This window comes from Oncorhynchus mykiss, unplaced genomic scaffold (genome assembly GCF_013265735.2).
Source record: "Oncorhynchus mykiss isolate Arlee unplaced genomic scaffold, USDA_OmykA_1.1 un_scaffold_277, whole genome shotgun sequence".
Lineage (NCBI taxonomy): Eukaryota > Metazoa > Chordata > Actinopteri > Salmoniformes > Salmonidae > Oncorhynchus > Oncorhynchus mykiss.
Genome location: NW_023493731.1, coordinates 39,336 through 54,369, shown reverse-complemented (window position 1 = coordinate 54,369; position 15,034 = coordinate 39,336). Strand labels below are relative to the sequence as shown.

The 15,034-nt window shown below is 45.9% G+C and overlaps 1 protein-coding gene across 2 annotated transcripts in view; it reads right to left on the bottom strand.

The window, feature by feature from the left end:
- The window catches only part of vwf (von Willebrand factor), a 180,131-nt gene extending 165,702 nt beyond the window's left edge, over positions 1–14,429 (bottom strand). The window contains exons 1-16 of one of the 2 annotated variants that reach the window (XM_036973630.1): positions 14,270–14,429; positions 13,879–13,933; positions 13,401–13,544; positions 12,978–13,080; positions 12,657–12,865; positions 11,859–11,980; positions 11,222–11,453; positions 9,784–9,906; positions 9,416–9,527; positions 9,267–9,313; positions 8,964–9,100; positions 6,062–6,200; positions 3,556–3,656; positions 3,284–3,479; positions 2,506–2,721; positions 2,080–2,326 (exon numbers count right to left, since the gene is read on the bottom strand). In XM_036973630.1, coding sequence (XP_036829525.1) covers positions 2,080–2,326; positions 2,506–2,721; positions 3,284–3,479; positions 3,556–3,656; positions 6,062–6,200; positions 8,964–9,100; positions 9,267–9,313; positions 9,416–9,527; positions 9,784–9,906; positions 11,222–11,453; positions 11,859–11,980; positions 12,657–12,865; positions 12,978–13,080; positions 13,401–13,544; positions 13,879–13,933; positions 14,270–14,275 — 2,189 coding nt within the window. In that variant the 5' untranslated portion in view covers positions 14,276–14,429. The remainder of the gene's footprint in view (positions 1–2,079; positions 2,327–2,505; positions 2,722–3,283; positions 3,480–3,555; positions 3,657–6,061; positions 6,201–8,963; positions 9,101–9,266; positions 9,314–9,415; positions 9,528–9,783; positions 9,907–11,221; positions 11,454–11,858; positions 11,981–12,656; positions 12,866–12,977; positions 13,081–13,400; positions 13,545–13,878; positions 13,934–14,269) is intronic. The other variant, XM_036973629.1, reaches the window with a different exon arrangement.
- Between the last annotated feature and the right edge of the window lie 605 nt (positions 14,430–15,034).

Below are 15,034 nucleotides of genomic sequence, written 5' to 3'. Positions count from 1 at the left end.
GAAAACTATGTTCCACCCCCCCCCCCCCCATCCCTCCTCTCTAAAAACAACTTTCTTCTCCCCCCTCCCTCCTCTCTAAATACACTCCTCATTCACTCAGCCTATTGAGTCTACTGGTCCCACCCAGGAGGGTAGGTTGCGCTCAACCCAGCCCCAGCTCTTTTATGTCCCGGCACTCCAATGGTGGAACCAGCTTCCCCCTTAAGCTAGTACAGCAGAGTCCCTGCCCATCTTCCACCTGAAGCTAGGACAACAGAGTCCATGCCCATCTCTCGAAAACATCTGAAACCCTACCTCTTCAAAGAGGATCTTAAATAATCCCACAGCACCCCCATACTCACAACCTCTTCTCACCCCAACCCCCCCCCCCCCCCCCCCAGTATTATTTTTAGAACAATGTATTTGGTGAACTAACCCTGTATTCACAGTGTACTAACACCACACCTCTTTCCCTTTTTCTTCTATCTCTGACTCTACTGACCACGTCTTATATCTCTGACTCTACTGACAACGTCTTCTATCTCTGACTCTACTGACCACGTCTTTCCTCTATCTCTGACTCTACTGACCACATCTTCTATCTTTGACTCTACTGACAACATCTTTCCTCTATCTCTGACTCTAATTACCACGTCTTCTATCTCTGACTCTACTGACCACGTCATCTATCTCTGACTCTACTGACCACGTCTTCTATCTCTGACTCTACTGACAACGTCTTTCTTCAATCTCTGACTCTACTGATCATGTCTTTCTTCTATCTCTGACTCTACTGACAATGTCTTCTATGTCTGACTCTACTGACAACGTCTTCCTTCTATCTCTGACTCTACTGACCACGTCTTCTATCTCTGACTCTACTGACAACGTCTTCTATCTCTGACTCTACTGACAACGTCTTTCTTCTATCTCTGACTCTACTGACAACGTCTTTCTTCTATCTCTGACTCTACTGACAACGTCTTCAATCTCTGACTCTACTGACCATGTCTTTCTTGTATCTCTGACTCTACTGACAACGTCTTTCTTCTATCTCTGACTCTACTGACCACGTCTTTCTTCTATCTCTGACTCTACTGACCACGTCTTCTACCTCTGACTATACTGACCACGTCTTCTATCGCTGACTCTACTGACAACGTCTTTCTTCTATCTCTGACTCTACTGACAATGTCTTTCTTCTATCTCTGACTCTACTGACAACGTCTTTCTTCTATCTCTGACTCTACTTACCACATCTTTCTTCTGTCTCTGACTCTACTGACCACGTCTTTCTTCTATCTCTGACTCTACTGACAACGTCTTTCTTCTATCTCTGACTCTACTGACAACGTCTTTCTTCTGTCTCTGACTCTACTGACCACGTCTTCTATCTCTGACTCTACTGACAACGTCTTTCTTCTATCTCTGACTCTACTTACCACATCTTTCTTCTGTCTCTGACTCTACTGACCACGTCTTTCTTCTATCTCTGACTCTACTGACAACGTCTTTCTTCTATCTCTGACTCTACTGACAACGTCTTTCTTCTGTCTCTGACTCTACTGACCACGTCTTCTATCTCTGACTCTACTGACAACGTCTTTCTTCTATCTCTGACTCTACTGACAACGTCTTTCTTCTGTCTCTGACTCTACTTACCACATCTTTCTTCTGTCTCTGACTCTACTGACCACGTCTTTCTTCTATCTCTGACTCTACTGACAACGTCTTTCTTCTATCTCTGACTCTACTGACAACGTCTTTCTTCTGTCTCTGACTCTACTGACCACGTCTTCTATCTCTGACTCTACTGACAACGTCTTTCTTCTATCTCTGACTCTACTGACAACGTCTTTCTTCTATCTCTGACTCTACTGACAACGTCTTTCTTCTATCTCTGACTCTACTGACCACGTCTTTCTTCTGTCTCTGACTCTACTGACCACGTCTTTCTTCTATCTCTGACTCTACTGATACTGTACTTTCTAAGCATGTGAAATGTGGTTGTCCCACCTAGCTATCTGTAGATGAATTCACTAACTTGTAGTTTCTCTGGATAAGAATGTCTATTAGAAGACTAAATTATAAAATTTGTACCAGATGCTGTTGTGGTCAGCGTAGACGTCGTTTGGTTGGTACAGCTGTCCATCATGCAGGCAGGAGCAGAGGTCAGGTGTCACGCACGCCCCCGTTTCACTAAGGTAATGGCCGGGGGGGCAGAAGCATCCCTCCTCACACCCTTCCTCCCCCCCGCATCCAGGCTCCACCCCCGACAGAGAACGACATGATCGCTCACACACACTGCCACATGTCTTGTACAACTGGCCCACTGGACAATGCATGGCTGTAGCACACACACACACACAGACAGAGAGAGAAAGAATTATGCATGATACAGCCAACAACTCAGATGAAGAATAGGTGTTCCCAAGGGTCTGTGGTGGGTCCTCCATTCTTTATGTAGAGGAGCTGGTTCTTCTGTGTACGTATGTGTGTGTGTGTGTGTGTGTGTGTCTGTGTTACCACAGCGTTCAGGTGTCCTCCAGGTCAGTAGAACTCCCCTAGAAGAGCAGGCAGCAGCGTAGGAGGCCAGAGCGGAACACAGACATTCCTCCCCGTCAGAACACACGCACACGTCGTAACGACAGAACCGCAGGAAGGGGAGGGGATTCACCAGGAAGTGACACGCTTCAAACACCTCTGACATCATCATCCCACATGCCTCCTCTGCAAAACGCACTACAGGGAGAGAAAGGATACATACTGAACTAACTGAAAGACTACAGGGAGAGAGATGAGACACCTTGAAATAAACTACTAGTAGAGATGAGAAACCCTGAAGTAAACTACAGGGAGAGAGATGAGAAACACTGAAGTAAACTACAGGGAGAGAAGATAAACAACCTGAACTAAACTACAGGAAGAGAGAAGAGATACCCGGAACTGAACTACAGGGAGAGAAGGTAAACAAACTGAACTAAACTAAACTAAAATAAAATAAAATACGAGAGAGAGGAGACACTGAACCATCTACAGGGAGAGAGAGGAGAAACACCAACTAAACTACAGGAAGAAAGATGAGAAATACTGAACCAAACTACAGGGAGAGAGATAAAATACCCTGAACTAAACTACAGGGAGAGAGAGGAGAAACACCAACTAAACTACAGGGAGAGAGATGAGACACACTGAACTGTTAGACAGTGTGTGTGTGTGTGTGTGTGTGTGTGTGTGTGTGTGTGTGTGTGTGTGTGTGTGTGTGTGTGCGTGTGTGTGTGCGTGTGCGTGTGTGTGTGTTTACCTCTCTTGGGGTTGAGGGAGCAGGGGTCAGTATCCTGTCGATGGGTGGAGTCACAGTCTCCGTTGATCCTCCATGATTGGCCAAATGCCTGTGGCCCCGCCTCCACTAGTCCGGCAGCAGACAGGAAGTCATCACCTTGGTTACCGTTGTAGTTGCCACAGAGACCGCAGGTATGCCCAGCCCATACAGGCCCCAACTGGAGGGCGGTACCATGGTTACCAAGGTTACACACACACCAGACATGCTAGAAATAATAAGCCCCACCCCCTCACCTTCAGCAGCACACGGCCCCGCCCATCCCAGTCCAGACGAAGGTCGTCTCCAAAGAGAACACGCGCTCCAGACTGCACTGTGTTCTGGACACGCAAATTACCTTCACACATATATATTACACATTAACTGGACACGCAGAACACGTGCTCCAGACTGCACTGTCTTCTGGACATGCAGATTACCTTCACACACATATATTACACATTAACTCTCTACCATTTGCTTTTGTGAGAGTGTGTGAGTATTTAAAAGAAATATAAAGTAACATACAATTAACGACACTATATGAAGGGGGTAACGGTTCCGAGTCAATGTGCTGTGGTACAGGTTATTTGAGGTCATTTGTACATGTCGGTAGGGGTAAAGTGACAATGCATAGATAATAAACAGCGAGTAGCAGCAGGCTTCAGGGTAGACTTGGCGCTCCGTTACCGCTTGCCCTGCAGTAGCAGAGAGAACATTGGATGACTTGGGTGGCTGGAGGCTTTGGCAATTATTTTGGCCTTCCTCTGACACCGCTTAGTATATAGGTCCTGGATGTCAAGAAGCTTGGACCTAGTGATGTACTGGGCCGTACGCACTACCCTCTGTAGAGCCTTACAGTCAGATGCCGAGCAGTTGTCATTCCAGGTGGTGATGCAACTGGTCAGGATGCTCTCGATTGTGCAGCTGCAGAACTTTTTGAGGATCCTGAGTCTCCTGAGGGGTAAAAGGTGTTGTCGTGTCCGCTTCACGACCGCCTTGGTGTTCGGACTTGAAACTCTTGACCTGCTCCACTACAGCTCAGTTGATGTGGGGGCTGTAGTGTTAGGGTAAATGGGGGCCTGTTCAGCCCGCCTATTCCTGTAGACCACGATCAGCTCCTTTGTCTTGCTCACATTGAGGGAGAGGTTGTTGTCCTGCACCACACTGCCAGGTCTCTGACCTCCTCCCAATAGGCTGTCTCATTGTTGTTGGTGATCAGGCCTACCACTGTTGTGTCATCAGCAAACAATGATAGTGTTTGAGTCGTGCTTGGCTATGCTTTCGTGGGTGAACAGAGAGTACAGGAGGGGACTAAGCACGCAGCCCTGAGGGGCCCCAGTGTTGAGGATCGGCGTGGCCGATGTGTTATTGCCTACCATTACCACCTGGGGGCGGCCCGTCAGGAAGCCCAGGATCCAGTTGCAGGTGTTTAGTCTTATTGATGAGATATATGGGCTCTATGGTGTCGAACGCTGAGCTGTAGTCAATGAATAGCATTCTCACATAGGTGTTCCTTTTGTCCAGGTGGGAAAGAGAAGTGTGGAGTGGGATTGAGATTGTGGATCTGTTGGGGTGGAATGCGAATTGGAGTGGGTCTACGGTTTCCGGGATGATGGTGTTGATGTGAACCATGACCAGCCTTTCAAAGTACTTCATGGCTACCGACACGAGTGCTATGGGACGGTCAACATTTAGGCAGGTTACCTTCGCTTCCTTGGGCACAGGGAGTATGGTGGTCTACTTGAAACATTTGTGTATTACAGACTAGGTCAGGGAGAGGTTGAAAATGTCAGTTCAGTAACTTGCCAGTTGGTTTGTGCATTCTTTGAGTACACGTTCTGGCAATCCGTCTGGCCCCCTGGCTTTGTGAATGTTGACCTGTTTAAATGTCTTGATCATATCTTCTACTGAGAGTGTGATCACACAGTCGTCCGGTGGTGTAGATAGGGCTCTCATACATGCTTCAGTGTTGCTTGCTTCGAAGCGAGTATAAATGGTATTTAGCTCGTCTGGTAGGCTCGTGTCACTGGGAAGCTCGCGGCTGGGTTTCCTTTTGGTGTAGTAGGATTCGATCTTAGTCCTGTATTGACGCTTTGCCTGTTTGATGGTTTGTTGGAGGCCATAGTGGGATTTATTATAAGCATCCGGATTAGAGTCCTGCTCCTTGAAAGCGGCAGCTCTAGCCTTTAGCTCAGTGTGGCTGTTGCCTGTAATCTCTGGCTTCTGGTTGGGGTATGTACGTACGGTCACTGTATGTGGGGACGACGTCATCGATGCACTTATTGATGAAGCCGGTGACTGAGGTGGTGTACTCCTCAATTCCATTTGATGAATTGCGGAACATTTTCCAGTCTGTGCTAGAAAAACAATCCTGTAGTGTAGCATCCGCGTCATCTGACCACTTCCATATTGAACGAGTCACTGGTACTTGCTGCTTTAGTTTTTGCAGGAATCAGGGAGTATATAACTATGGTCAGATTTGCCAAATGGAGGGCAGGGGAGACCTTTGTATGCATCTCTGTGTGTGGAGTAAAGGTGATCTAGAGTTTTTTTCCCCCTTATTGCACATGTGACATGCTGGTAGAAATGAGGTAAAACGGATTTAAGTTTGCCTGCATTAAAGTCCCTGGCCACTAGGAGCGGCGCTTCTGTGTGTGTGTGTGTGTGTGTGTGTGTGTGTGTGTGTGTGTGTGTGTGTGTGTGTGTGTGTGTGTGTGTGTGTGTGTGTGTGTGTGTGTGTGTGTGTGTGTGTGTGTGTACCATGATTGAGAGGTGTCTTTATGTCCATGTTGTTGACAGAGACCACTCCTCCATGCTTCAGCTTCACTGTCATCCCATCCAGTGGTGGTAGACTGAGGGTTACTGAGCGCGTGCAGACCGCATCCTGCTCATCTGCACACTGAAATATACAGAGCCACAATGGAGGACAGAAACACACTGAAACTCAATGTTGGACTGGGACATGGAAAAACACAGAGCAACTATGGCCAGCAGAGTGATACAGCAGACTGAAAAAAAGAGCGACACAATGACGGACTGATACAACACGAAATGTAATGGAGGACATAGTTGAGTTATAATAGAGAATATGATCCATAATGGAGGACATACGGTACCAGTCAAAAGTTTGGACACACCAAGTGATTCCAGGGTTTTTCATAATTTTTTACTATTTTCTACACTGTATAATAATAGTGAAAACATCAAAACTATGAAATAGCATACATGGAATCATGTAGTAACCAAAAAAGTGTTAAACAAATCAAAACATATTTTATATTGGAGTTTCATTAAAGTAGCCACCCTTTGCTTTGATGACATCTTTTCACACTCTTGGCATTCTCTCAACCAGTTTTATGAGTTAGTCACCTGGAATGCATATCAATTAATAGGTGTGCCTTCTTAAAAGTTAATCAGTGGAATTGATTTCCTTTTTAAGATGTTTAAGCCATTCAGTTGTGTTGTGAGGTAGGGGTACAGGTAGGGGTGGTATATAGAAGATAACCCTATTTAGTAAAAGACCAAGTCCATATTATGGCAAGAACATCCCAAATAAGCAAAGAGAAATGACAGACCATCATTGCTTTATGACATGAAGGTCAGACAATCCAGAGAATATCAAGAACTTTTAAAGTTTATTCAAATATAGTTGCAAAAACCATCAAGCCCTATGATGAAACTGGCTCTCATGAGGACCGACACAGGAAAGGAAGTCCCAGAGATACCTCTGCTGCAGAGGATCAGTTCATTAGAGTTACCAGCCTAGGAAATTGCAGCCCAAATAAATGCTTCACAGAGTTCAAGTAACAGACACATCTCAACATCAACTGTTCAGAAGAATAAGGCGTCATGTTCAAAATACTGCAAAAAAAAACTACTACTGAAGGACAACAATAAGATGAAGAGACTTGTTTGGGCCAACAAACATAAGCAATGGACATTAGACAGGTGTAAATCTGTCCAGATGATCTCTGCATGTGTGGTTTCCACCGTGAAGCATGGAGGAGGAGGTGTGATGGTGTGGGGGTGCTTTGCTGGTGACACTGTCAGGGATTTATTTAGAATTCAAGGCACAGTTAAACAGCATAGCTACCACAGCATTCTGCAGCGATACCCCATCCCATCTTTTTTGCACTTAGTGGGACTATCATTTGTTTTTCTACAGGACAATGCCCAATACACCTTCAGGCTGTGTAAGGGCTATTTGAATAAGGAGGAGAGTGACGGATTGCTGCATCAGATGACCTGGCCTCCACAATCACCTGACCTCAACCCAGTTGAGATGGTTTGGGATGAGTTGGACCGAGTGAAGGAAAAGCAGCCAACAAGTGCTCAGCATATGTGGGAACTCTTTCAGGACTGTTGCAAATGCATTCCAGGTGAAGCTGGTTGAGAGAATGCAAAGAGTGTGCAAACTTATCATCAAGGCAAGGGGTGGCTACTTTGAAGGATCTAAAATCTAAAATAAATTCTGATTTGTTTAACCTCTCTGGAATATGTGGGACGGTAGCATCCCACTTGGCTAAAGGCCAGAGAAAATACAGAGCGCCAAATTCAAATCAATTCCTATAAAAGGCAAACTATCATGAAATCACACATATCAAATTAAAGCTGCACCTGTTGTGAATCCAGGCAACGTGTCAGATTTTAAAAAGGCTTTTCAGCAAAAGCAAACAATGCTATTATCTGAGGATAGCACCTCCATAAATAAAATAGAGAAAACATATTTCAACCCTGCAGGCGCGACACAAAACACAGAAAAATAAATATAAATCATGCCTTACCTTTGACAAGCTTCTTCTGTTGCCACTCTAATATGTCCCATAAACATCACAAATGGTCCTTTTATTCGATTAATTCCGTCTATATCTATCCAAAATGTCAATTTATTTGGCGCATTTGATCCAGAAAAATACCGGTTCCAACTTGCGCAACGTGACTACAAAATATCCCAAAAGTTACCTGTAAACCTTGCCAAAACATTTCAAACTACTTTTGTAATACAACGTTAGGTATTTTTTAAAGTAAATAATCGCTAAAATTGAAGACGGGATGATCTGTGTTCAATACAGGAAGAAAAACAAACTGAAGCATGCTTTCTGGTCATGCGCCTTTATCAAAAAGTACACATGAATTGACCCTCGTTCAAGATGGCCGTACTTCATTACACAAAGGAATAACCTCTACCAATTTCTAAAGTCTGGTGACATCCAGTGGAAGCGGTATGAACTGCAAGCAAGTCCCTTAGAAATCTGGATTCCCAATGAAACCTCATTGAAAAGAGGGTGACCTCAAACAAACAAACAATCAGAATGGTTTGTCCTCTGGGTTTCGCCTGCTACATAAGTTCTGTTATACTCACAGACATGATTCAAACAGTTTTAGAAACTTCAGAGTGTTTTCTATCCAAATCTACTAATAATATGCATATCTTATCTTCTGTGGATGAGTAGCAGGCAGTTGAATTTGGGCATGCTTTTCATCCAAAATTCCAAATGCTGCCCCCTATCCTAGAGAAGTTAACAGTTTTTTGGTTACTACATGATTCCATATGTGTTATTTCATAGTTTCGATGTCTAGAACGGAAATTCCTGGAATGAGTAGGTGTGTGCAAACGTTTGACGGGTACAGTATTGCAGGATGTTTATATGGGATGTGTTACCTGAACAGTTTCTATGATGACAGAGAAGTGGTTGTCAGTGCAGTCTCTAGCCAGCAGGTACTGACAGTGGCCAGAGAAGGTAAAGAACTTGTTGTCAAACGTCTTGAAGTGAGACTGGCCTGTCACTAAGCACTCCCCTGCAAAAGGACACATAACACAGCACTGAGGGAGAGTCTGTGAGTGAGGGTGTGTTTGTGTGAGTGAGGATCTGTTTGTGTGAGTGAGGGAGTGTTTGTGTGAGTGTATATGTTTGTGTGAGTGTGTGTGTGTGTGTGTGAGCGTGTATGTGTGTTTGTATCTCACCAGGACAGCCTTGGTTGGTACACTCCCAGGAGCCGTGTCGACAGATGCTGGAGACAGACGAGAGGAGAGAAACACCATTAATGATACCATCACTTAGAGAAAGACCCCACTGTCCTGACAGCATCACAACTGTGTGTGTGTTTGTGTACCAGGTGTTGCAGTCTTGTGAGATGCTGGAGCCAGGAGGGAAGTGTTGACCCATGTGAATACAGGAACAGTGAGACACCTCCACACAGAGACCACCATCCAGCACCTTACCCACTGAAAGAGAGAGAGAGAGAGTTAACACCTCACCCACTGACAGAGAGAGAGAGAGTTAACACCCCACCCACTGACACACAGAGAGAGAGAGAGGGTTAACACCTCACCCACTGACACAGAGAGAGAGAGGGTTTACATCTAAACCACACACACAGACACAGACACAGACACACACACACACACACACACACACACACACACACAGTTAGAGAGAGTACACACATACATTGCATACCGTGTAGTGTCCTGTACTTACCTGGGCAGCTGCAGCCATCCACACATTCGTCCTTACAGACCTCCTGGATGTTGAGACTCTGACAGGTGGTGGAGCAAGACCTAGAACACTCACTGTAATGCATCCCTATTGGACACTTGGGGGCTATACACACACACACACACACACACACACACACACACACACACACACACACACACACACACACACACACACACACACACACTTTTGTTATTTTCTCCAGTTCCACATTATTTACCTTGAGAAGTAGTGCACCAAACATCTTAGCTAGAGTGATAATCGCACAGCTAAGAACTTCTCTGCAAAAATGTCAAAAAAAAACTGGTTCCCTTGTATTTATTGATGATATGACGGCTGACAAAAGCATCAGGAAGGATTTTGAAGTGTTTAGGGCTATATTATTATCTGCTCAGATTCAGCCAAATGCTTAAAAACTCATTGGATGGCAATTCACAGTGCAGATGGACAATGACCCGAAGCATACTGTGAAAGCAACCCACTACTTTTTGAAGGCAAAGAAGTAGAATGTTCTGCGATGGCCAAGTCAATCACCTGACCTGAATCCAATTGAGCATGCATTTCACTTGCTGAAGGCAAAACTGAAGGCAAAACGCCCCTAAAACAACAGGAACTGAAGACAGCTGCGGTAAAGGCCTGGCAGAGCATCACGAGGGAAGAAACCCAGCAGCTGGTGATGTTTATGGGTTGCAGACTTAAAAAATAAAGATTTCTTTATTTTTGTATATTTTTTTTACCTTTATTCAACTAGGCAAGTCAGTTAAGAACAAATTCTTATTTTCAATGACGGCTTATATTTATCTTGTCAGCTCGTGATTCAACCTAGCAACCTTTCAGTTAATAGTACAACACTCTAACCACTAGGCTACACTGCCGCCACTTCAGGCAGTCATTGACGGCAAATCATTAAAACTCACAATAAATTTTATTATTATGTTAGTTTGTCCAATTACTTTTGAGCCCCTAAAATTGGGCGGCTATGTATAAAACAATGTAATTCCTGCAGGAATAGTTTTGACAAAACCCTTAAATTAAAGATGAAAGTACATTTAAAACACATTTTGATTGTTTCCTTTCAAATCTAGTATGGTGGTGTACAGAGACAGAACAATGAAATCCATTGTGGGGATGCATAGAAACAGAATGATGCAAATTGTGTGCCTGTCCAAATACTGGACCTGATTATATTTTGAGGAAGTGTTACTGCCTATGTTGTTGCTACAGTGTCTCAAGAAGGGCAGAAAAACAACTGTAATGTTGTTTTTGCCAGATACAGAATCCTCCTAAAGGGCTGAAGCCAGCTACAGTTAACTTCCTATTAGTGTTCAGACTTACAGCAGTAGGTTTACAAAACGTAAGTCCTCTGCACTGCAAACACAGACACTCCCAACCCCTCCCCTCCTTTCTCTCAGAGACTCACTGCATTGGCTCTCCTCCAACCAGCCGTGCAGCACCTGGCCATGGGCATGGCAGGTCCTGGCGAACTCCAATAGGACTTGGCAGTGGCAGTCTGGCCCCACACCTAGCCCCTCCCCCTGGCCACAGTGACATGCCTCTTCCTCACAGAGAGACAGGAAGGCTTCTGGAGAGACCAGACTGGCACAACGCAGGAAGACAGGAGATGTACGCAGCACACTGCACCTGGATAGCATCTAAAACACACACACAGCGGGCACACACAGCTGGCACACACAGCTGGCACAGACAGCTGGCACACACAGCTGGCTCACACAGCTGGCACACACAGCTGGCTCACACAGCTGGCACACACAGCTGGCTCACACAGCTGGCACACACAGCTGGCACACACAGCTGGCTCACACAGCTGGCACACACAGCTGGCACACACAGCTGGCTCACACAGCTGGCACACACAGCTGACACACACATCTACATTTCCTAAGGTTTTTCTTGCAATTAATCTTACTACCGGACTAAAGTACATGTCAATCAGAGGCTGTCTGGGGTAAGGGTTAGGGTAAGGGTTAGGGTTATGGTAAGGTTGGTGAATCCTGGTCTAGGTGGCAGATTTGGGATAAGAGTACTATTGGTCTTACTGAAGGTGTATCTGCGGTGATGTTACAGGATTGACTGGGAGGAGTGACGCGCCGGCAAGGTTGACCCGCCCCTTTCAGGGCCCAGGAGTTGGCAAAGTCATAACTGTCGTCTGTCAGGAAACCTGGATACAAACAAACATGTTATTACAAAGAGCTCCCTGTTGGTGTCTCTCTCCTCATACAGCAGGCTACAGTTAATTTGGAATGTAGTTGGTGCCTTCACAAACACAGACACACCCACAAACACGTTCTTTATCCCCTCTCATCACCTCTCAGACCTCCGCCCTCATATTATTTCCTGTTCTTTTGGTGACTCAGACCCTCTGTTCTTTTGGTGACTCAGACCCTCTGTCCTTCCAGGAATCCAAACCTCAAACACACACACACACCCTCCTATACACACCTACACAGACCCTCCACACGCACACACACACACCCTCCTATACACACCTACACAGACCCTGCACACACACACACCCTCCTATACACACCTACACAGACCCTGCACACACACACACCCTCCTAAACACACCTGCACAGATCCTGCACACGCACACACACACACCCTCCTATACACACCTACACAGACCCTGCACACACACACACCCTCCTATACACACCTACACAGACCCTGCACACACACACACACACCCTCCTATACACACCTACACAGACCCTGCACACACGCACACCCTCCTATACACACCTACACAGACCCTGCACACACACACACATACACACACCCTCCTATACACACCGACACAGACCCTGCACACACACAGACACACACACACTCACCCTCCTGTGCAGTGTAGTCATCGTCAGGTACAGTGTTAAAGTTGCCGCACAGCCCACAGGTGCGGTTACCATGGTGTTTGGTCATCATCACGGCAACGTTAGCTTGGTTGTCGATGGTTACGGTGAAGCCAAACTCTTCACTCCATAGCTTATAAAAGCCCAGCTCAGACCCAGCAAACACACCATGAGACGCATAGGGCAGGGACAACCTACACAACACAACACACATTTAAAACACACACACACTTGCCTTAGACCTTACAGTCTAGTGCGGGAAACAAACCTTAGCTCCGGTTGATGACACACACACACAAAGCCTACCTCTTCTCTCTCTGAGACAGGCGACCGTCCACAGAGAGGTGCAGCTCAAACACCTCGCCAAGAAACAGAGTCACCCCACTCCTCTGCCCCCGGACAAAGTCACCTAGACACACACACACACACACACACACACACACACACACACACACACACACACACACACACACACACACACACACACACACACACACACACACACACACACACACACACACACACACACACACACACACACACAGAACAAACACACCAACACCAACACCACAGAACACACACCCAGAGCGAAAGAGTTATGCATGATACAGCCAACCAACAACTCAGACGAAGGTGTTCCCAAGGGTCTGTGCTGGGTCCTACATTCTTTATGTAGAGGAGCTCGTTCTTCTGTGGACGTGTGTGTGTGTGTATATGTGTGTGTCCTACCCAGCAGTGTGAAGGCTCTGTGCTGACAGTCTCCAGCCAGCAGGTAGCTACAGTCTCCAGGGAACTCATAGACAACTCCATCAAATGTGTGGACATGATGACGGCCAAACAGACTGCACCGACCAGACAGACCAGCCACACACCCTACACACACACACACACACAAACAAACAAACACACATAAACACACATACACACACACACATAAACACACATAAACACAAACACACACACACACAAACGCACACACACACAAACGCACACACACACACAAACACAAACACACACACAAACACACACAAACACACACATAAACACACACACAAACACACACACACAAAAACACACACAGACATAAACACACACACACATACACACACACACACACATACACACAAATACAAACACACACACACTATTGCTGTTATGTAGATAGATATAAAAAATAAAACGTAATACTGCTGTCTTCTCAACACACCAGTCAGATGTAGCAGAACCCACAGCTCTGTCCACCCCCTCCATCTACAGACCACCTGAAACACAGACAGACAGACAGACAGACAGACAGACAGACAGACAGACAGACAGACAGACAGACAGACAGACAGACAGACAGACAGACAGACAGACAGACAGACAGACAGACAGACACATCATCATGGTCAGTGTCTGTTTTAAAAGGGCAGAACAACAGGAGATGGATTCTGAACCGGTGACTCTCCGGTAGGAGACCCTCCTCTTTAATCTCTGAGCTACCTGCTGTCACCCTCCCAGGGCAGACAGGCAGGCAGGCAGGCAGGCAGGCAGGCAGGCAGGCAGGCAGACAGACAGACAGACAGACAGACAGACAGACAGACAGAGACTTGTACCTCCATGTCTAATTAAAGTCCAGTGTCTGCTCACAGTCTTTCCTGAGCTCCTCTCACAGCAACAGGTTATGTCCAGACAGTGAGAACTATTGATGTAATCCACAGTGTTCTAATGTGGTCATGCCCCACTCTCTCTCTCTCTCACACATACACTCACTGGGAGGTCTGTTATATAGCAGAGGAAGCCCACTGAAGCCAAGTGTGTGTTGTGTCTTCTACGGGCACAGTGCCCCCCACTAGTCCCCCACCCATCTCCATCAAAGTAACAATTGAAGGAAGTGCCAGTCCATCAGCCAACTAACTGATTAGTCTGCACACACATACCAATGCCAACCCAAACATTCCACACACGCACATCCCTGCCAATCCAAACATCTCAAGCAGAAAACACACACACAGCTACCCTACCAACAATCAGTATAGAACACAATAACACTAAAGAGGGGTGAGTCACGCAGAAAAACTGATTGAGAGAGAGAGAGAGAGAGAGAGAGAGAGACAGTGAGATGGACAGTGAGAGAGAGAGAGAGAGAGAGAGAGAGAGGGAGACAGTGAGACAGACAGACAGGGGAACAAGGAGAGAGAAATAGAGAGAGATGAAAACATATGTTTCCCAGGTCAATAATACCCCTTAAATTGAATTGAAAGAGAGAGAGAGCGAGAGAAAGACATATACCAATTAGGATCTGAACCCAATGCCCTTTATGGTTGTGAGGTCTGGGGTCCGCTCACCAACCGAGAATTCACAAAATGGGACAAACACCA